Here is a 22,213-nt window from a genome sequence, read left to right as displayed (position 1 = left end):
AGAAGAACTTGGATGGAAGTAATAACACACGTGGTGTGAAGATTGAATGATGAATGGTGGGAAGAAACCGAAGCACCAACAGGAACCCATGTGAGCATGGGGAGAATATCTAAACTCTGTGCACAGATGATCTGGGACATCGGACAATCAGATTCATGACCTCCTTGCTATAAGGCAGCTTCTTTTCTGATCCACGCAGAGTTAAAGCAAGGCGTCTGGACTGTGCAGATAAGCTTGAAGACGTTTCGCTGCTAATTCAAGCAGCTTCATCAGTTCTGAAAACTGACTGGTAAGGAACCAATATATACTCCTCAGTGGGAGTGACTAAGTGAAACTAACTAAAACAAAGGACCTGATAGTCCTGCAGATTAGTCTATGTAGTTTTGTCTGTTTTAATTGTCATTTTATGGAAAAAATGACAAAAATGTCAGGACACAATCTTTGTATGTTTATACTGGCTGATAAAACTTTCTGACTGAATGGACTATGGTACGCTGACACATAATTGTTGGGTGTATGCTTCCTCACAGTATTTTTCCACAGTCTCTCCCCTCCCTGTTCTTCTCCTGTGTGATTGTGAGTGTGTGTGTGTGTGTGTGTGTGTGTGTGTGTGTGTGTGTGTGTGTGGTGTATCTCAATTCAATTCAATTCAATTCAGTTTTTTTATATAGCGCCAATTCACAACAAAAGCTATCTCACGACACTTTCCAATTTGAGCAGGTCTAGATCAAACTCTTTATTTCACCTTCATCCAATCCAGAGCGGAGCTGGGTTGTCCCAACTCTCCTACCTGCCGTCCTCTGTTTTGCAGAGTGGTTCATTCCCTTCACGATAAAGTGATCATAATCTCTTATCTGATATGGATGTTCTGTTGTCTATGGTATTTTGTTTGTCTTGAAGTGGGTATGGTACAGGCAATGCATGATATAAAGTAACAAATAATAAGTAAAGTTTATTACAAATCATTCTGTCATACTTCTTGCTTTTATTTGCACAAAATTATCACTTACACAAAGACATAAATATCATATACAAATATAATGCCTGCAGATCCTTGAGTTGCAAAATACCATCTCTGACCACAGGAGATGGTTTCTACCTGCTTCAAGAAAGCCACCATCTTTCCTTATACCTAAAAGTTCTGCAGTGTCGAGTCTAAACAAATATCACCCTATGTCACTCAACCCAGTACTGATGAAGTGCTTTGAGAAACTGGCTCTCAAGCAGATCAAAAACAACACCCCAGCCAGCTTGGACCCTAACGAGTTTGCATTCAGGACCGACACATCCACATGGGATGCCATTACCATGTCCCTCTGCTCAGTCTACATTTGTTTCATTCATTTGTTTTCTTTATAAATTTGCAGTCACTTGCCACACAATATTTTGTGATGTTTTGTGTAATCTAATTTGTTTATTTTGATTAGATTATAAAACTGACATTTTATAACTACCCCTGCCACATTGTCTGAGCCTGGGGAGGTGTGTGCACTCCAGCTTCAGGGTGGATCTTCCTTGGGATATTTTAGCAGCCTAAGATATAGCACTGTATTAGCACCGGTAAACCTCAGCTTCAGTAGTTCCTTATCCTTGTATGTGTGCACGGCGTGGCTGATTTTTATGAATACCTTTTGCTTATTTGTTAATAAAGGGATGATTGTGAATGGACATACACCTCTTGCTCCTTAGTATAACAACATCTGAATGCCTTTTTGTATTACCATTGGTATTGGTCCGGAGAAGTGTGTTTTTCCTTGGGTAAAAATTCTCAGGGTGTCGTTGTCAGATACCCCTCTTTAATTTGGCAAGAGATTCAGAATTATTACTTGCCTTATTACTAGACTACAGAGCAACAGGCCATGAGAATCCTCAATTCATCCTCTACATTCCACCACATAAATAAAGTTGTATAAAAACAGATTTTTAATTTGTCTATTTAAGTCATTTTGTGAGAGAAGCGAGATTAAAGAGATGACAACTATCCTTTTGTTATACAGTCCTGTGTTGCATAATGATTAATAAATTGAATCTTGAATCTTGTTTTATGTTTAAACTATGTTAAAATGTGTGTTGCCTGTGTTCCTCATAACATGCCCTTGTACAAAAGCAGTTCATCAGGCTAAGCATCTGCTGGCTGCATGACTGATTCTTACTGTCAAACACACTCTGTAGGGAAGCCCAGACCATCCTCTCCCCGGTCACTTCCACCAGTTTGACCAAGACATGTCTGAAACAACTCCCCAATGAGACATCAAGGAGGCATCCTAACCTATTCTACTATTTTGAGTTAGTGAGGCAGCAGGGCGGTACAGTGGTTAGTACTGTCGCCTCACAGCAAGAGGGTTTCAGATTCGAATTCCACAATAACATTAGGTTAATTGTCTACTTTGCATTGCCCTTAGGTGTGAGTGTGTGTGTGAGTGTGGTTGTCTGTCTTTGTGTGTCAGCCCTGCAACTGACTGACAACCAGCCTAGCAGTATAACTAGGAACCAGTCTGAGCCAGCCCTAACTACAAGCTTTATCAAAAAGGAAGGTTTTAAGTCTACTCTTGGCCAGTGAGAAGATGTCTACCTCCTGGACCGAAGCTGGAAGATGATTCCACAGGAAAGGAGCTTGATAACTAAAGGCTGTGGTTCCCGTTCTACTTTTGCTGACTCCAGGAACCACAAGTAACCCTGCATCCTGAGAGTGTAGAGTCCTCCTTGGATAATAAGATACTATGAGGTCTTTAAGATTTGATGGCACTCACAGCAAGAGGGTTCCAGGTTGGAATCCTGGTCTGCTTTTTTCACATCACGAAAAGCCATTTGTCGACAGCTGACATCATTTGGATAATATTTTCATTTTTTCACAATTTAGCCCTGTCACCCTCTTTGATTTTAGTTTGATGATTCTTCATCATAAATGTGTTTATTGCAAATGCAGTCAATTCACTAAGTATAGAGACATTTTATTAACTACTGCTGAGCAGATGCCTGCATTGATTTATTTTACATCTTGTCTCAGACTAAAAAGGTACAACAAGCATCCATCCTAACACAAAATAACCATTATATAAGCATTACATTATGAAGATGCATTCCTCCATTATCACACAGATGCCCATGTTCACCATTCCTCAACTGGCATTGTAAGACTAATTTTGTTTGAGCACATTTTCAACATCAAATGTGTTTTACAACAACAACAACAAATTTTACTGCAGTCTGGAAACTGCATCAGATAGGAATTACAGCAAGATGCACAATTTCCCCAGCAGATTTTTTTTGGCATCAATAAAAATTTGTAGTTGTAAAACACATCTGATGTTGGAAATGTGCTAAAGCAAAATTCTTGGTGCTCCGACAACACATTATACAGAGATGAATACATCAGCAAGATGCAAAAAGACAGCGTGATTGTCTTTCCTGTGTGGCTTAGCTGACTGAATCTGGTGTCAGCTTTACGCAGCCTTGTCTCAATGAGCATCTCTGAGTAAGCTGACAGTTGGTGCAACACCACACCAAAGGATATTTTCTTTTCTATGTACTAAAGGGACGATTTAAATTGATTTAAACAGATTGAATGTTTACATTTTGAGGAAAATCACCTCTGCTTTATATCTTATGTAGAAAATAAAATCCTTAGTTACACACATATGCACAATACCATTCAGAACAGAGCTCCATCTTCTACATATGCTCTAGCTATGTACTGATATCGCTGGCAGAAAACAAGTAGGTAGCGATCAGTTCATAGTAGTTATTTAAGAATGGTGACACTCAAACAATCAGTATGTTCTTTTCGTTTCAAAATTACTTTGAATCAATGTTAATGGGCTTAAACTAACTATTCAATTACATTTCAATTCAATTTTATTTAAAGTGCTAATTCATAACTAAGTTATCTCAAGACACTTTACAGGTGTGTAAACAACAACAACAAAAAACAACAAAAAAGAAGAGAATCAAAGAGAAACAGGTCCCAGGGCAAAACCCCACATATTAAGCATATGGCATCAGTGGCGAGGAAAAATTTCCTTTTAACAGGCAGAAACCTCGAGCAGAACCAGACTCAGTGTAGACGGCCTTCTGCTGCGACCGGCTGGAGGGAGACGGGGGAGAGGAGAGACAGGGAGATGGAGAGACAGGAGAGAGGGGAGAGGAGAGACAGGGAGATGGAGAGAGACAGGAGAAGGGGAGATAGAGAGAAAGGGAGAGGGAGAGGGAGAGAGGAGAGACAGGGAGGATAGAGAGAACAGTGCAGAGCAGAAGCAACAGGATCCAGCCAGGGCCACGGAGAGGGTTCTGGATCCAGCAGCACTATCAGTGCAGTACGCAGGGCCATAGAGGGCTCAGGATCCAGCAGCGTTACCAGGCCTCAGGAGGGCGGGGTAGGAGATTCTGGATCCAGCGACATGCTCCGGAAGTGCTGAGAAAAGATGGAGCACAAGAGCTCCGGGGGAGAGGACGAGTTAGTGCTGTACCGGTGATGGGACATGATGAGTGAATCCCCCTGCTCTGAAAGCTCGGTGTCTAAGGATGTCCCCCAGCAATCTAAACCTATAGCAGCATAACTAGAGGTTGGTCTAACTATAGGCTTTGTCAAAAAGGAGGGTTTTAAGTCTACTCTTAAACATAGAGAGGGTGTCTGCCGCCCAAACTGAGGCTGGTAATTGGTTCCACAGAAGAGGAGCTTGATAACTGAAGGCCCTGGCTCCATATTACATTTGGAGATTCGTAGTATTACCAGTAAGTCTGAATCTAAGGAACACAGCTCCCTAGAGGGCTGATATGGTTCAATGAGATCAGTGATATATGATGGTGCCAGACCATGCACGGCTTTGTAGGTTAGGAGGAGGATCTTAAATTCTACTCTAAATTTTACTGGAAGCCAATGTAGAGAGACCAGCACAGGTGAAATGTGGTCACGCCTCTTAGTTTTAGTCAGGACACAAGCTGCAGAGTTCTGAATGAGCTGCAGAGTCCTGAGGGACTTTTTAGGGCATCCTGACAAAGAGAGTTACAGTAATCCAGCCTAGAGGTAACAAAAGCATGGATGAGCTTCTCAGCAGCATCTAAGGAAAGGACATGCCTGATTTTTGCAATGTTATGAAGGTGGAAGTATGCATGCTTAAACTATGTTAAAATGTTGCAAACTAGAGAAAGCCAAATACTTTCATTTTAGTTTCTAGCACATTTGTTTAGAATCACAAATGCTAAGCCTGCAGCAGTCTGTGTTTAGTCTTAAATAATTTCAATTGCTGGAACTGCTTTGAGTCATTTTCACCATGGCACCAAAGACATTGTTGAACTACTGTGTAGACTCAAGTGACTTGACTTGACTCCCATAAAGATTTTTCAAGCTAATGTAAACATAGCGCCCAAGTGCAGTATCCACAGCCTCCTCTGGGATGGGGAACCATCTCACATGATCATCCTTAGGTCATGAAAAGGATATTGCTGTTGTTGTTAATAAATAGACTCTTACCTAAAAGGGGCATCAAAATATTGTATATAATCCCTAGGGATTTAACACTAAGTTCATGAAGTCTCATCCTAGCCTTATAAGGGAATTTGTTGAGCTAAGCCATTGTCCCTCACAGACACTCACTGTGTAGGGTTTCACTAATTGCCCTAAAGGTATGGTCCATGGAACTCCCTATACTCACTAAATTGTTCCCATACAGTAAAGTTAAGGTGGACACACCAACCTACACTGACCTCGTTTCTGTCCAATACCAAGAAAGAGTCATGTATATAAGACTCTCCCACAGCTCCGCTGTGCTCATTGATGGTTCAAAGCAACAGTCAAGCAAAGAAAGGGAACAACATCATTGGGGCAGCTAAGGTGGGTGCCATGTAAGGAAACATTAACAATTACAGAGATGTCAGGTTCTTTTGACACATCATTATTTTTTGCTATTACAGATATGTCCATACCAAAGAAGAAAAAAATGAGCATTCTTAGTTTTCTCTTCTTGGGTTCCATGGTCTCCAAAAGCAGTCAGTTAACGTGCCAAACTGACTTTCGACGTCCAGGTATGATATGCCAGTTTCTGCTTTTTCTGACAAGTTACTGTTCTCAGTCATCTTCCTGAATAGGTATATATGTTCTCATTATGTTCTCATTCATATTCACATTCACATTTATGTCAGGCTTTTTGTTTCAATTCTATCTCAGGACATCTAAAGGGATGCAATTTTGCCACACACTTGTAAACAGCAAGGCAGAGGCAGAAAAGCAGAAAATTCAAAGAATATTGCTGCCAGGACTTTTTTTCTTCTTCTAGACAAGAAATTAGTTTGTAAATGAGATTTCAAGTGATAGTTGCAGAAAAGCTTACTGACGTCTCATTTTCTTTCTCATAGATTACACTGACATTTCAGTTCAATGTGGCACGTCCTCGATTAGCCTGGCTATCCAAATCTGTCCTGTCATCTACACTGGCTACAACGAATCTCTGCTCATCCTCAACCACATTTATGATGATCCAATTTGTAGGGGAACCTTGGATGAATCTGCCAACCCTCCTGTTGTTAGATTCTCCTTTCCCCTCAATATGACTAATGCTTGCGGCAGCACCTTCCTGGTTAGTAGAAGTTGGAGCTGGAGAACAATTCAGTTTTCTCAAAGCATCTACTTTTTTTTCTGTGCATGACTTTTGCCATAAATTTTATCTCCAGACGACCAGTGCAGCTGGCACAGGGATCTTTGCTGACTTCTCCAACATCCAGACAGTTAATGTCAGTGGTGTGGTGACCTCCCATGATCCAACCACGGGGGTAGTCACCTATAACGCTGAGCTGAAATATTATTATTCCTGTGCTTACCCACTGGAGTATCTGATCAACAACACCCAGGTGGAAGTGTAAGAACTCTGCTTGTATCCCTTAAATTACTGGGCTTCATTTTTAGATGTTTATTACATGTACCTGGACATGTTGTTTAATGGGGAAACTGGCTGTGTCTGTGACAGCTCTGATGGTGAGTAATCAGTGAAGGAATAGTTTGGTTCTAAAGAACTTTACAATTTTCAGTAAAATTTAATCTACAAAGTCATGAACACCTTTTTTCCTCTTTGAGTGCAGTGTAAAGCCTTAAATTATGATATTTAGTGAGTTTGAAAATGTCCCTTCCTGTCTGTATCATCAAAACATAGCTATCCTAAAAAACAAATAAATACACAGTCCAAGTTTCATGAGGTTACTTATTTCACTTTCAAAAAATGTACACACTGCAGCACACAGTAGCAGCAGACAAATATATAAGGATATTTTTTTTTTTTTTTTAGGATTTCTGTTTTTTTTCCTCTGTTTATTAAAAAAAAGTTAAAAAGGCAAAGAAATCAAATCTCCGCTTCAGAGGATATTTTTCTCTGCTCTTAAGAATTCCAAGCCAAGTTCAAAGTCAAACCTTCTGAATGTGTTTGGTTTTAGGCATGATAAATAGGAAAAACCAAACTATCCTTTTGTGCGTTACTGTGGTCACTAAAACAGTGCAGTATATGATACTAGATACATCTGTCCTGATCAAAGTCTCTGATAAAATAAGACTGGATTTTCAGTCTAAAAGTAGCTCATTCTCCTCTGCTGGTGGAAATCCAATCCTGGTATTCAGTAACATGTAGGATGCAGTCAGAAATGTTTCATCCAACCAACTCTTCCCTGTTTCTGACATCACCCGTCTCATTTAGATCAGCGTCATCTATTGCAGTGAGAGACAACAATGGAAGCTTCATCAGTACTTTGAGCATGGATCTCTTCAGTGTAAGTTGAGAAGCAATGTATTATGATGAATTGCAGGCTGTAGTATTGTTTCAGTAGCGGTTTGTTGTTACAAATTATTGTTATTTTATGTACTATAACTTAATTAACTAACTTTAATTACTTATTTGAACTTTACCTGTTCTTCAGTTGTATTTCTTGTTGCATGTTCACGGTCATGTGCAGAAGTGTTTTATTAGTTAACAAAAGCGGACCACATATCCAGAATAGCTTGAATTTATGTGATTTGGTTGAGGAGCTGAGAAATAAAACACGTTAATCCTTTACTAGTCTCACAATGGATAAATTTACAGTACAGTACAGTACAAAAGAGTACACAATATATAATCATTTGGGGAAATTGTACAGTTTCTCCCACTTTCCCAGAATCAGAAACTAATAAATACCTTAGACAGACCCTTTGTTAAAGTGCTGTAAATAGAACCTTACACACCATAGAAACCAGAGTCAGCAAAAGGAACAAAAAAGCTTTCCAAGCTTTTCAACCTGTGAATGTGTCAAATGTGAATGATAATCATCAGTAAATCAACTATACACTGCCGTTGACAGGATGCTAACTACACCACTCCTCTGATCATACCCCCGATGGGCTTAGAGCTGAGGACCAACATCTATGTCCAGGTCCAGGCAGTCAACCTGACTGATCAGTAAGCGTATCTATCAGCTGAATCTGATCTTGTGTACACAAATTTCAACACATTCCTGAAACACTGGTACCCTTCCTCCCACCACCCACAGAAACAAACAGAATAGATTCATATTGAGTGGATGGTATTAAAACTCTTATGAGGAGTAGGAACAAGTATTTTAGCACCACCTCTGATATCCATTGTTCTTCCCCCACCAGGTACCATGTCCTCATGGATCGATGCTATGCCTCCATCTCTCCTTATCCCAGCAACTCCACTTTCTTTAACCTGTTTGTCTCGTAAGTCCTCAAATAAACTTCTCCTACTTCTTCAACTTAAACTTCTTCAAACTTTGTTGTCAGTATATTTTTACATGCACCGGAATTCTTCTCTGAATTTAACACATCACTGGTTGAACACACATGCAACACACGGCTTCATTCTGAAGAGACCGTCAATGTCTATATTTTAGGCAAGCACTGTTTTTTCCTCATAACGAACAGGTGCTCTAAGGACCAATTGACCATTATGCATGAGAACGGGGACAGCCATCACGCTCGCTTCTCCTTCCAGGCCTTCAGGTTTCTCGAACAGCAGAACCAGACAGTGTCCACCTACTACCTGCACTGCATCACCAGACTCTGTGAGATCAGCACCTGCAATGAGTTTAAGGTCAGTGAAGGATGAGTAAGGCTAAAAAGCATTCAGTCCATTTCTCCCATTAATTCTTGAACTTAGTTAGTTACATTCCTTCTTCCTTCATCTACAGCAATGTAACAATAGGAGGAAAAGGGATGTTGGTTCCACCAGTGTTTCAGATGCCACCACCTTGTCCTCAGCAGTCCCCATTGTTACCAGAAATGAGAATTGTAGGTATACGTTTTTTACGATGATATCACAATAAACAATTAGCATAAAATCACAAAGAAACCACATGAGAGACACAAAGGGCAATTTGAACTGATTTCTGTGTTAATCCAGATTTTCTTAATTCTGGATATAACAAGCAAACATACTGTGTAATATTATTTGTACAGCCATCAGTGTACTGTCTAAACAAAGTAAGAGATCTTCATAATTAAAAGGAATCTAAATAGAGGCTGTGACTTGTATAATAGCATTGACAAGCTCTAAAGATATTTATGTTGTGCTATAGTAAGATTACCTTCAAACATGTCCAAGTATAATCAAGGACATAGAAAAAATAAAGCAATTTTTTTTGACAGTGCTTTTTCCCATACCTCATGACCATTACAAATGCTTATTTATTTTCTCCTTTTCTCTTTATCTCTTTTATCTGTTCAGCACTGGCATCCAAGGAGGAAGGTATGATATTATTCAATCCCAATATCATAAATATTATTAAACTATTTAACATAAATGTTTCTAAGTATTATGTCTATAGCACAAAAATTCATTACTGATTAGTGCAAATCAGCAACTCAGTGATTGACTCAAGGCTGTTTATGCCTGATTATATACAGATAATACTTTGTGAGCCAGTGTGTGATGAACATGTACTGTGGTTGTGTTATGAGCAGCTGTGCTCAGCAGCAACTCGGACTCCAGCTCCACGATGGGTCTCGGCTTAGCTGTGGGAGTCCTCACTGTGGCCGTCATTGTAGTTCTAGCTGCAGCAGCTGTCCTCTTCAGAAGGCTCAGACACTTTTGAAGTGGAACAAATACTCTGCATGTCTATGAATTGGTGTATGGCAGCCTTTACCAACAGATCTGTGATGCAAAACCAAGCTTCATATAATATCATTCTTGTGTTTTTTTCTGATGTAGAATGTAGATGGTTGAGTGGTCTTATTGTTGTAGTTTTATTGTTGTAGTATTATAAATGTACCCTGCAGACTGACCTGAAACACAAAGTAAGGAGCTATAATATATTAGTAGAAATGCTTAACGATGTGATAAAAAGCTTAAGGGTTAGCAACCATGCACTTTGACTATGAAAAGCATTAAAAGGAAACCACTAGCTTGTTGTGAGTGTAAGGATATCAATGTAGAGCCTTTAGGGATATTTTATTAGCAGAAACCAAAGTGCTAGTACAAATCTATGAAAAGAATGTCATCCTTATATATTCTACTGAGTTTTAAGACAATTAGTGAAGCTGATGCAATGTTTTAAAGAATGTGGAGACATTTGAGAACAAAGTCAATGTGAAGCAAAGTGAATTCAGTTCACTGTTTTCATGATTTTTCAGGTGTTGCATTACATTAATTCATGTTTGACACAATATAAAATAATCTGTGCGGACAATTATCATTTGTTTGCGTAACTGGGTAACTTGCGTACATCTTGATTGAGTTTATACTTTTTGTTTTTCTTTTAAAATGATTCTGTACAGTTTACATAGCGAATAGAAGAATAAGGCACATGTGGATGGACACAAAACAGAAAATAAAAAGTTAATCATGATGTCTACTGCTCTGCCAGCTTCTCCAAATGTCTATTTTGTATGTAACAGTTTTTGTTAGACATTTATGTGTGTGTCCTTGTGTGTTAAAATCAGAATGAGTCAACTGACTGGAAGAGACAGACTTAATCTGGGACCCATGGAAGATGGGATGAATGCTTATGGAGACTGGCAATTTGGGTTGACGACAGAGGTGTTGATTACCTTAAGGATGGGAAAGGATTTAAGTACTGAGGAGAGTTTCTTGAAATCAGGAATGTCTTTAGGGGACATGGTGATTAGTCTGGGGATGAAACTTGTAGGTGAGACTCACCAAGACACCCAAGACATCACAATTTCCACAGCTGGGAGGTAATCAGAGATAATATCAGAGATAATGTCACGAGGGATGCCACGGAGAGCAAAAACATGTTCAACCAGCAGGTCTGAAATCTCTCAGGTAAATCGAAGCTTGGGCAGAGCTATGAAATGGCCACACTTAGAAAATCAGACAACAGTGGTTGAAATCGTGGCTTTATATTAGGAAGAAGGTAAGCCAGTCACAAAATCCACAGCAATCTGGGACATGGAGCAAGATGGAACAGGTAGAGAGTAAAGCAGGAGGTCGATGGGTGGCCTTGTTTCTGTAGCAGACATCAATGGCTGCAACAAATTCCTTGGTGTTAGAGTCCATGGCTGACCCCCAGAAATAGTGCTTGAGCAGGATCAGAGTTCAATAAAAACCAGGATGGGATGCAAAGGGGGATGAGTGAACTCACTGCAGAACTCTGAAGCACTTGGGGTATGAACGAGCGGTTTACAGAACCGTTAATGAGCTCATTTCAGATAAAAATATTGATCCGTTTTGTCTAACTGAAACCTGGCTGCCTGAGGATGACTATGTCTCCTTGAATGAGGCTACCCCACCTAGCCATATCAACGCTAATGCCCCTCGATGTTCTGGTCAAGGAGGTGGGGTTGCAGCGATCTTTGACTCTTATTTATCCATCTTTACTAGACCAAACACAGACTATAACTCATTTGAAAGCCTTGTTCTTAGTCTGACTCATCCCACCTGTAGGACAGGTCAGCCAGCCTTAGTTGCTATATTGTACCCTCCTCCAGGCCCATATTCTGATTTCTTATCAGAATTTTCGGAGTTCCTGTCAAGCCTGGTCCTTAAATCAGATAAAGTTGTAATTATTGGTGACTTTAACATCCACGTAGATGTAATTAGTGATAGCTTGGCTACTGCGTTCAATTCCATACTAGAAACAATTGGCTTCTGTCAATGTGTGCATGAACCCACTCACTGCTTCAACCACACCCTAGACCTTGTGTTAGCATATGGGATTGAAACTGAACACTTAACAGTCTCTACTCAGAATTCAGTTTTGTCTGACCATCATTTAATAACTTTTGATTTTCTTTTAGCCAATTGCACAAACTGAGCAGAAGCACTCTCACTAGATGTCTGTCTGGTAATGCCATAGCCAAATTTAAGGAAACACTTCCGTCGATTCTTAGTACAATACCCAGGCTCAGCGTGTCGGGGAACTCATGCACTACCCCTAGTTGCCATGACATTGATAATTTTGTTGATAGCATTGCAGGCTCATTGCACAGCACGCTCAACCTAATTGCGCCTCTATCCAAAAAGAATATAACTAGAAGAAGCTCTGCTCCGAAAAAAAAGGAAACACGCGAGTTAAAGCAAACATCACGACACATAGAGAAGAAATGGCGTTCAACAAAAAAGGATGAATTCTATCAGGCCTGGCAAGATAGTCTAAAAACATACAAGGCAGCACTCCGTACAGCCAGAGCCAATTATTACTCATCACTCAAGCATAATAACATGATAAGCATGATAACAAGCATAATCCCAGGTTTCTATTCAGCACTGTAGCCAGGCTGACCCAGAGTCATAACTCTATTGAGCAATCCATTCCTCCACATCTCAGTAGCAGTGATTTCATGAACTTCTTTAATGAAAAAATTGCAACAATTAGAGATAACATTCAAGACCTCCTAGCATCACCTACCACAAATTTGTCTGTCAATGCAGCCGTATTAGAGATAACCACTAAGTCAGATACATACCTGGACTCATTTCTTCCTATCAACCATCAACAATTGGCTTCTATCGTTTCCTCCTCTAAATCCACAACCTGTCTCTTAGATCCTATTCCTACTGGGCTACTTAACCCTAGAACACTAACGTCGGGTGATTTTCACCCACACAATTTTTGTCATGTGATTTTCATTGTGTTGCTGATGTCTGAGTTGCATGGGTCCTCGGGTAGCTTCAAGCTGCTCGCTAATGTTATTAATGGTATGTTTGTTTCCCTCCTCCCATCTATGGTTTTTTCAAGAGACATGCATTCGGGTGATTTTCACCCGACATTAGTGATAGAGAGTAACATATTTTACGGGTGGAATTTACCCGATGTTAGTGTTTGTGTGTTTAAATCAGGCGCTCTTTACACACACATTTTACAACCAAACGAAGGGAGGTGGCCCTGTGTGTGCTATATGGCATGATGAACGCTGGTGTGATAAACTCATGGATCATACACAAGGAAAATGCCATGAAGAGAGGTGACACACAAATGAAGAGGAGGCAGTATATGCAGGCTTTGGCAATGGCACTCATCAAGCCATGGGCAGAGCAGAGGCTCTGGCTTCAAGTCTGTCACGTCGGCTCAGAATCCTCATGTGCAGCGTGTGCAACATCCCTACACCTGGCACTCCTGTGGGTGAGGTTGGACCAGTGGCAGCAGAAAGTGGAGGTCCCTTAGTGAGGTGTGCTGACTGCCCCACAGATAGGAAGACACGACACAGGTGTCATGTCTGCCGTCGACCAGTGTGTCCTCGCCATCACTACCCTGCCTGTACCGACTGCATGTAAGGCGTAATGTAAGTTAGAGTTGTCCCAGAATTTGCATGTAATCCTTAATTAGTATAATGGCTATGAATAAACATCATTTAATGGTAATTTCCCAGAAAATTCATATAGTCAAAAAAATTTGGTAATTTTTCCCCTCTCAAAAAATGCCATTTTTTGTCTATGTCTCCCACAGTTGTCAGTGATGCAGGAAGACTATGCCTTCACCAGGCAAGGCTCACATGTCCCAGGAATGGGTGGACCAAAGAACAAGTTCCCAGCTCCATTATTTTTTTTTGTTTGGAAATTTCTCGTTAAGGATTACCTGATGATGTCCCCCATGGTACCTTTTTTTTATTGTATGTGATATTGTATATTGGGAAATTAAAGAGTACTACAATTTGGCATACAGTGGTGTACTTTTACATAAATTGATGAAAACGGTATTTTATCTGAGATATTATATCGGGTAAAATATACCCAACGTTAGTGATGGCGTTACTAATTTTAACGTTAGTGTTCTAGGGTTAAGGAAGTGTTCCCTTTACTTGGCACCTCCTTACTAGACATTATTAATTTGTCCCTGACATCAGGCTATGTCCCACAGAGGTTTTAAGTTGCTGTAATCAAACCTCTGCTAAAAAAGCCCACTGTTGATCCAGTAGTTTTAGCAAACTATAGACCTATCTCCATCCTGGTCTTCACTTCAAAAATTTTGGAGAAAATCATCGCCAGTCAGCTGTGCAAGCATCTCCATAATAACAGCCTTTCAGTCAGGTTTTAGGGAACATCACAGCACAGAGACCGAACTAGTAAAAGTCACCAACGACCTGTTAATGGCCTCTGACCAGGGCTGTGTTTCAGTACTTGTCCTTCTGGACCTCAGTGCTGCATTTGATACTATTGACCACCAGATTCTTTTACAGAGACTAGAAAATCAAATTGGTAATTGCTATTCACAATCTATATGCTCCCACTACGCAATGTGATCAGAAAACATGCTATAAATTTTCACTGTTATGCTGACGACACCCAACTGTATTTATCAATGAAGCGAGATGAAAGCAATCAACTAACAAAACTGCAATCCTGTGTTGCTGATATTAAGTCCTGGATGACCCACAACTTTCTTCTGTTGAACTCAGACAAAACTGAGGTTTTACTAGTTGGTCGAAAACACCTTAGACAATCTTTAGCTAATGATATAGACTTTCATAACGGATGAGCTCCTGCCTCTAGCACCATTGTAAAGAACCTGGGTGTTAGCTTTGATCAGGATTTGTCTTTAAACACTCACATAAAGCAAATCTCGAGGACTGCATACTTCCACCTTCGTAACATTGCAACATTGTCCTTTCCTTAGATGCTGCTGAGAAGCTCATTCATGCTTTTGTTAGCTCTAGGCTGGATTACTGTAACTCTCTTTTGTCAGGATGCCCTAAAAAGTCCCTCAGGACTCTGCAGCTCATTCAGAACTCTGCAGCTTGTGTCCTGACTAAAACTAAGAGGCGTGACCACATTTCACCTGTGCTGGCCTCTCTACATTGGCTTCCAGTAAAATTTAGAGTAGAATTTAAGATCCTCCTCCTAACCTACAAAGCTGTGCATGGTCTGGCACCATCATATATCACTGATCATATATCAGCCCTCTCGGGTGCTGCGTTCCTTAGATTCAGACTTACTGGTAATACCACGAATCTCCAAATGTAAATATGGAGCCAGGGCCTTCAGTTATCAAGCTCCTCTTCTGTGGAACCAATTACCAGTCTCAGTTCGGACAGCAAACACCCTCTCTATGTTTAAGAGTATCCTTTTTGACAAAGCCTATAGTTAGACCAACCTCTAGTTATGCTGCTATAGGTTTAGATTGCTGGGGGAGATCCTTAGACACCGAGGTTTCAGAGCAGGGGGACTCACTCATCATGTCCCATCACCGGTACAGTACTAATTCACCCTCTCCCCCAGAGCTCTTGTGCTCCATCTTTCCTTAGCACTTCCGAAGCATGTTGCTGGATCCAGAATCTCCTACCCCACCCTCCTGAGGCCTGGTAACGCTGCTGGATCCTGAGCCCTCTATGGCCCTGCCTACTGCACTGATAGTGCTGCTGGATCCAGAACCCCTCCGTGGCCCTGCCTGGATCCTGCTGCTCCTGCTCTGCACTGTTCTCTCTATCCTCCCTGTCTGTCCCTCTCTGTCCTTATTCTCTCTATCTCCCCCTTTCCTGTCTCTCTCCATCTCCCTGTCTCTCCTCTCCCCCCTCTCCCTCCCAGGCGGTCACAGCAGAAGGCCGTCTACACTGAGTCTGGTTCTGCTCGAGGTTTCTGCCTGTTAAAAGGAAGTTTTTCCTTGCCACTGTCACCATATGCTTACTCAGTGTGGGGTTTTACCCTGGAACCTGTTTTTCTCTGATTCTCTTCTTTTTGGTTGTTTGTGTTGTTTACACACCTGTAAAGTGTCTTGAGATAACTGTGTTATGAATTGGCAATTTACATAAAATTGAATTGAATTGAAAAATGGAATCGTTACCAGGATCAGGTTCTTGAAGTTGAGCATCCCAAACAACAGGGGATACAATACACTCAATAGGCAGAATAGGCTCAGAGACTAATTCTCTCTCCTCAGTGGAAAACTGATGGGACAGGGCATCTGGTTTAACATATCTTGAGCCAGGTCCAAAGGTGAGAGTGTCTTAGCAGACTGAATATAAACCAAATTCTTGTGATCAGTCCAAACAAACAGTACCTCTGATCCCTCCAGCCAGCGATGCCACTCCTCAAGTATCAGCTTAACTGACAACAGCTCCTGATTTCCCACGTCATAATTCCAGTGTCTTAAAGCATCAACATCTACAATGAACTGCTCATTCAGGTTAGGCTGAATCAACACAGGTGTGGAGGTGAACAGTCTTTTAAGCTTAGTAAAGGAGGCCTCAGCCTCAGGGGTCCAAGCATAAGCAACCTTGGAGGAAGTCAGCTTAGTGAGTAGCAACTCTATTGAAGTCTTGGACAAAAGTTGCCGAACCCCAGGAACCTTTGCAAAAGTTTCTTATTAGAGAGTTGAGGCCACTCTGCCACTGCCTGGATCTTATTGGGATCCGTTTTACCTGACCCCTCTCAATGATATAGTCTAAGAATCTAACAGATGACACATGAAATTCACATTTCTCAGCTACAACAAACAATTTGTTTTCGAGGAGTACTTAGCTGAGTAATGTTATTTAACCCACAATAATCAGTGCATGGTCTTGTCTTTCTTAGCCACACAGGAAAAGAAACCAGCTCCTAAACGAGCGGAGGACGGTTGGTTTATGCCGGCTGCTAATAACTCATCAATATACTTCTCTATGGAACCCATCTTCTCTTAAGAAAAGCTATATAACCATCTTTATAGAACACCTCCTGTAGGTTATGATAAGTGGGGGGAATAGAAGACAGACCAATCCCTTTATTATATAAGGAGGTTTGGAGACTGAATCGCCTGCAGGAGTGAGAGCAAACAAGGGTAGGTCAAATGGCAGCAGGTTAGCAGCCAAGTCAATTGGCGGGTTGAGGAGCTTTAACCGGGGATAACCCCAAATTAGAGGGGTCGTCAGAACAGAAATTATGTTTAGTTTAATAAGAGTAGTTAGCCAAAAGAACTAGAGAGATTCAGTACGGTGTTACACCAGCCAAGAGTCTATCGTCCACAGCAGTGGCAGTGACAGGGATAGGAAGTGACTCAAGGGCAAAACCGGCTTGAGTGGCTAGTTCCTGATGTAGGAAATTTTCTTTGGCATCACAGTCCATCAGTGCCAACAGAGGAATGGATAACTGTCCAGAAACTGGCATAGCATTCACTTGAAGATGTTGTGGAGTATAATAGCAGGGTACATTGGGGTGGGCAGTATTATGCACCAGCAAAAAAGAGAAATTACAGGATGGTGTAAATTATGCAAGTATTAAAACATTTCTAAAGATCCTGCAAAAGTCCCTGTGAGGTAGTGAATGCATTCAACATTTGTTACTTGTTGGTTACTCTGGTCAAGGAGCTGAATCTGTCTGGGGACATCCAGAAATGAACACAGCGACAGGCGAAGTTTAGTCCAATGACGGGAGGAAAGAACTACCCCACCCACACACACACACACCCTTTCCCGACAACCACCCATGGAACATTGCAAAATGCAGCCATTTGCACAGAACTCTGCACTACTCATTTCATTTGCACTACTCCGCCATTTGCACAATACCACAGTACTGCTGTAAATATTGTTGCTCCCTGTTCACTGTTTATATCATTTATTCTGATTGTGTCAGGATCGGGCTCAAACAGGACTCAGATGCAGAGATAGTTGCACAACTGCTGTCTTTATTTGAACTCTCAGTCTTGAGTTTCTCACACAGAGTGATATAACAATAAGCTATCAAATTACTATTCCCTGAAACGTGAGGAGAGTTACTTTTCAAAATAAAACAGGAAATGACGAGACATAAAACCAAAACGAGACAATACCTCACCGCTGTGTGACAGTACCCCCCTCAAGGGCCGACACCTGACGGCCCAGGCTGACCAGGATGGTCTCAATGAAAGTCAGTGATGTCCGCGAGTCTTGTCCACAATGTGGAGAGAGGGAACCCATGGCCGATCTTCCGGACCGTAGCTCTCCCAATCCACTAAATACTGTTTACTGCGGCCCCGGTTTCAAACGGCCAGCAACCACTTCACCTGGTACACTGGCCCCCCTCCACAATCTCCGGAGGGGGAGGCCGAGGGGGCGCAGGGACCAAGGGACTCTCCTGGATGGGCTTGACCTGACTGACATGGAACGTGGGGTGAACTCTGAGAGAACGAGGCAGGCGAAGACAAACAGCGGCGGGGGTCAGGACCTGGGTGATGGAAAAAGGACCCACGAACCGCGGTGCCAGCTTCCTAGAGGAGTCTTTGAGGTTGAGGTCCTTGGCAGATAGCCAGACCCTCTGGCCTGGCTGGTAGGCAGGAGTTGGTCTCCTCCTGCAGTCAGCAGCTTTCTTGACCCGATTCCCCTGGCAGATCAAAATCTGCTTGGCGGCCGCCCAGATCCGCCAGCAGCGGCGTAGCAGAGCATAAGCGGAAGGAACCGAGCCCTCTGGTTCGTTGTCTGGGAAGAGAGGGGGGTCGTAGCAAAACACACATTTAAAAGGCGTTAGACCAGTAGCTGAAGTGGGAAGGGAATTGTGGGCATACTCTACCCAGACCAGGTGTTTGCTCCATGTGGATGGGTTCTGGAACACTAGGCAGCGGAGGCCGGTTTCCAGTTCCTGGTTAAGGCGCTCGATCTGGCCGTTAGCCTCCGGGTGGTATCCAGAGGTCAGACTGGCTTTAGCTCCGATGAGTCGGCAAAACTCCCTCCAAAAACTAGACACAAATTGGGGCCCCCGGTCTGAAGCTATGTCCCGTGGGAACCCGTGGATCCTAAAGACATTTGACATGATAATTTCCGCAGTTTCCTTGGCAGAGGGAAGCTTAGGCAAAGCAATAAACCTGACCATCTTAGAAAACCTGTCTACTACAGTGAGCACTGTGGTGTTTCCCTGGGAGGCCGGGAGCCCTGTGACAAAGTCTAAAGAAATTTCCGCCCACGGTCTTGAAGGGATTGGCAGAGGCTGTAGCAGTCCCATTCGAGGTCCGGTTGAAGACTTGTTGCGAGCGCAGACCGAGCAAGCTCCAACGCACTCCCAGACCTCCGCCCCCATGGACGGCCACCAGAACCTGCGGGAGATGACGAACAACGTCCGTCAAACTCCCGGGTGGCAGGAGAGCAGAGAGGTGTGAGCCCAGTGAATCACCCGTGATCGTAGTTCTGCTGGGACAAACAGCTTATTTTCAGGACAATCACTAGGTGGTGGAGCCACACAATTGGCCTGCTCTACCTCCTTTTCTATCTGCCAAGTTACCGATCCGACCACACCGAAGGAGGGAGTCTGGTTCCTTGGCAACAGGTTCGGGGTCGTATAGCTCAGACAAGGCGTCAGGTTTGATGTTCCGGGCCTGTAAGACAGAGAAAAGTTAAATCTGTTAAAAAAATAGCGCCCACCTGGCCTGGCAAGAATTAAGCCTCTTGGCTTTGCGGATGTACTCCAAGTTCTTATGATCCGTCCAGACAATGAATGGGTGGCTGGCTCCCTCCAACCAGTGCCTCCACTCCTCCAAAGCCAACTTGACCGCCAGCAGTTAGACCAAATGCATGACTAGGTATTCATAGTGACCACTGGTTGTGTTGAAGCCTGTCTTCCATTCGTCACCCTCTTTGATCCTAATCAAGTGGTATGCATTTCGTAAGTCTAGTTTAGTGAAAATGTTTGAATCTGGTCAAATACAGAGGTCATGAGAGGCAGAGGATACCGGTTCTTTGTTGTGATTTCATCCAGAGGGCTATAGTCAATACATGGCCTTAGTGACCCATCATTCTTTTCTACAAAGAAAAATCCTGCTCCAGCTGGTGATGAGGATGGGCGGATGAGACCGGCCTTGAGAGAGGTCTGGATATACTCCTTCATAGCCTTTCTTTCTGGCCCGGAAATGGAGTACAGGCGTCCCTTGGGAATAGTAAATCCCGGAACCAAGTCTATGGAACAGTCATAGGGGCGATGAGGAGGAAGTGACAAGGCCTTGGACTTACTGAACACCTCCTTGAGCTGGTGGTAACAGGTGGGCACGGAACTTAGGTCTGGGTACTCAGGGTCTGCGGTGGAGTCAGTAGAAACAACATTAATCAAGGTCTCAGTGCTCTTAGGTGACAGCGAGCCCAAACACAGACTTTCACAATCTTTTCCCCAACCCAGAATCTGTCCAGATCTCCAATCTAAATGTGGATTGTGTCTTATCAGCCAAGGATAGCCCAATACCAGAGCCTGAGACGGAGACTTGAAAACATAAAGTCATGAGTTTCCTATGCACTTGGACTATTAGTTCCAGAGTCTCCGTCTTATGCGTGATTATGAATAATTCCTTCCCATCCAGAGCACTGGCCCTGAACGGTTTAGCAAGAAGTTCAGTTTTGAGGCCGATCTTCTTAACCAGACCAAAGCCACCAAAGCTCTCGTCTGCCCCTGAATCAATGAGAGCACGGAGTTCAGAATCAAAGTCAATATGTACTAACCTGACCGGTGTGAGAATACGCTGTACAGGACTGACGGCCGTTACATGACTCACTGCTGTGGGTTTCTTAGCCCGGCAGGTGGCAATCAGGTGACCCAACTCTCCGCAGTAAAAGCAACGACCCTCCTGCTGCCGACGTCGCCGCTCCTCCTGCGAGAGCTTCGCTCGTCCCAGCTGCATGGGTTAATCTCCTTCCTTAGCGGGGAATAGGGAAAACGAGCGCGAAGGCGGTCGGCGATCAAAACGCCCATCAGAAAACTGTGAGGGAGGTTAGCCCATCCTATCTGTGGATCCGCTTCATTGCTGAGACTTTAATTCCGGGAGACGGTTGTCGTTCTGGATGGCGAGAGCAATGAGTGAGTCCAGATCAGAGGGCAGGTCTAGTGGAATCAATCTCTCCTGAATGGGAGACGCCAGACCCTTCAGGAAAACGTCGTAAAGTGCGGTGGTGTTCCATCCACTCTCCGCCGCCATGGTTCGGAACCGGATAGCATAATCGCTTACTGGTTTGGCACCTTCAACCGGGGACGGGATCGAAGATTTTCAGCAACGCCTCCTGGAAGTCATGGAGAGATCTGCAGAGAGCAGAATCCCGTGCCCACTCCGCCGTAGCCCAAGCCCTAGTACGCCCCGCCAGGTGGGAGATCATGAACGCGACCTTAGATCTGTCTGTGGGAAAAGCGTGAGGAGAATGTTCAAAATGAATCGAACAGTCAATTAGAAACGGCTTACATTTCTTAGCCTCAGATGCAGAGATAGTTGCACAACTGCTGTCTTTATTCGAACTCTCAGTCTTGAGTTTCTCACACAGAGTGATAAAACAATAAGCTATCAAATTACCTGAGGGTCTTCCTTAGAAGAAGCGCGGCTATGAAATCTACTAGAGGGAAAAAACAAAAGAGCTATTAAGATTACCGAGGGAGATATCTAATCTATCTACAACTGAAAACGCTCCCATAGGAGGAAAGAATAACTAGAAATGATAAAGTAACTGGAGAACAAAAAATCACTTGCAAAGCTGAGGACAAAACTACTATCAACAAAGAAAACTACTAACGAATTAAAAATCACTCCTTAGGAGGATAACAAAAGCAAAGCACAAAAACCTGACACTAATCTATGGACAAAGAGATCTATGAAAGCTATGAAAATTACAACAAAAATTCACTCTGTAACAGAGGTAAGAACAGAAAGGCGATCTAAGACAAACATCGTGGCTATGGCTGTGGCAAGAATAAAGCTGGAGTGAACGCACAAGGACGAAACACACTGGCACAAGACAAGGGAAACACAGACTATTTGAACACAAGGGATAATGGGGAACAGGTGGACACAATCAGGTAATCGGGAAGACAATCAGACTGGAGACATGAGGAAGGGCAAGTGACCTGAAACGAGAGGAGAGTTCCTT

The 22,213-nt window shown here is 42.7% G+C and overlaps 1 protein-coding gene across 2 annotated transcripts; it reads left to right on the top strand.

Moving 5' to 3' along the window:
- The first annotated feature begins 5,485 nt into the window (after positions 1-5,485).
- On the top strand, positions 5,486-10,199 carry si:ch211-103f14.3 (zona pellucida-like domain-containing protein 1). 2 transcript variants are annotated; one of them, XM_046411861.1, is made up of 11 exons: positions 5,486-5,830; positions 5,911-6,021; positions 6,352-6,572; positions 6,667-6,851; positions 7,677-7,749; positions 8,317-8,414; positions 8,615-8,695; positions 8,900-9,068; positions 9,166-9,265; positions 9,702-9,722; positions 9,938-10,199. In XM_046411861.1, the coding sequence occupies exons 2-11, from the start codon at positions 5,913-5,915 to the stop codon at positions 10,066-10,068; spliced, it is 1,188 nt and encodes a 395-aa protein (XP_046267817.1). In that variant the 5' UTR covers positions 5,486-5,830; positions 5,911-5,912; the 3' UTR covers positions 10,069-10,199. The 2 variants fall into 2 exon arrangements, with proteins under 2 accessions (XP_046267817.1, XP_046267816.1); XM_046411860.1 differs by having other exon boundaries at positions 5,486-6,021.
- The last annotated feature ends 12,014 nt before the right edge of the window (positions 10,200-22,213 follow it).

This window comes from Scatophagus argus, chromosome 14 (assembly GCF_020382885.2).
Source record: "Scatophagus argus isolate fScaArg1 chromosome 14, fScaArg1.pri, whole genome shotgun sequence".
Taxonomy (NCBI): Eukaryota; Metazoa; Chordata; class Actinopteri; family Scatophagidae; genus Scatophagus; species Scatophagus argus.
The sequence above is the reverse complement of the archived record's forward strand: the minus strand, read 5'-3'. Positions and strand labels throughout refer to the sequence as shown.

What these genes read in the sequence shown, in the direction of transcription:
- si:ch211-103f14.3 (XM_046411860.1), top strand. Translation starts at nt 5,868, where the DNA reads ATGTCAGGTTCTTTTGACACATCATTATTTTTTGCTATTACAGATATG. An exon ending in CTTGCGGCAGCACCTTCCTG is followed by an intron (nt 6,573 to 6,666) that starts GTTAGTAGAAGT and finishes TTTTATCTCCAG; the next exon opens with ACGACCAGTGCAGCTGGCAC. An exon ending in TGAGCATGGATCTCTTCAGT is followed by an intron (nt 7,750 to 8,316) that starts GTAAGTTGAGAA and finishes TGCCGTTGACAG; the next exon opens with GATGCTAACTACACCACTCC.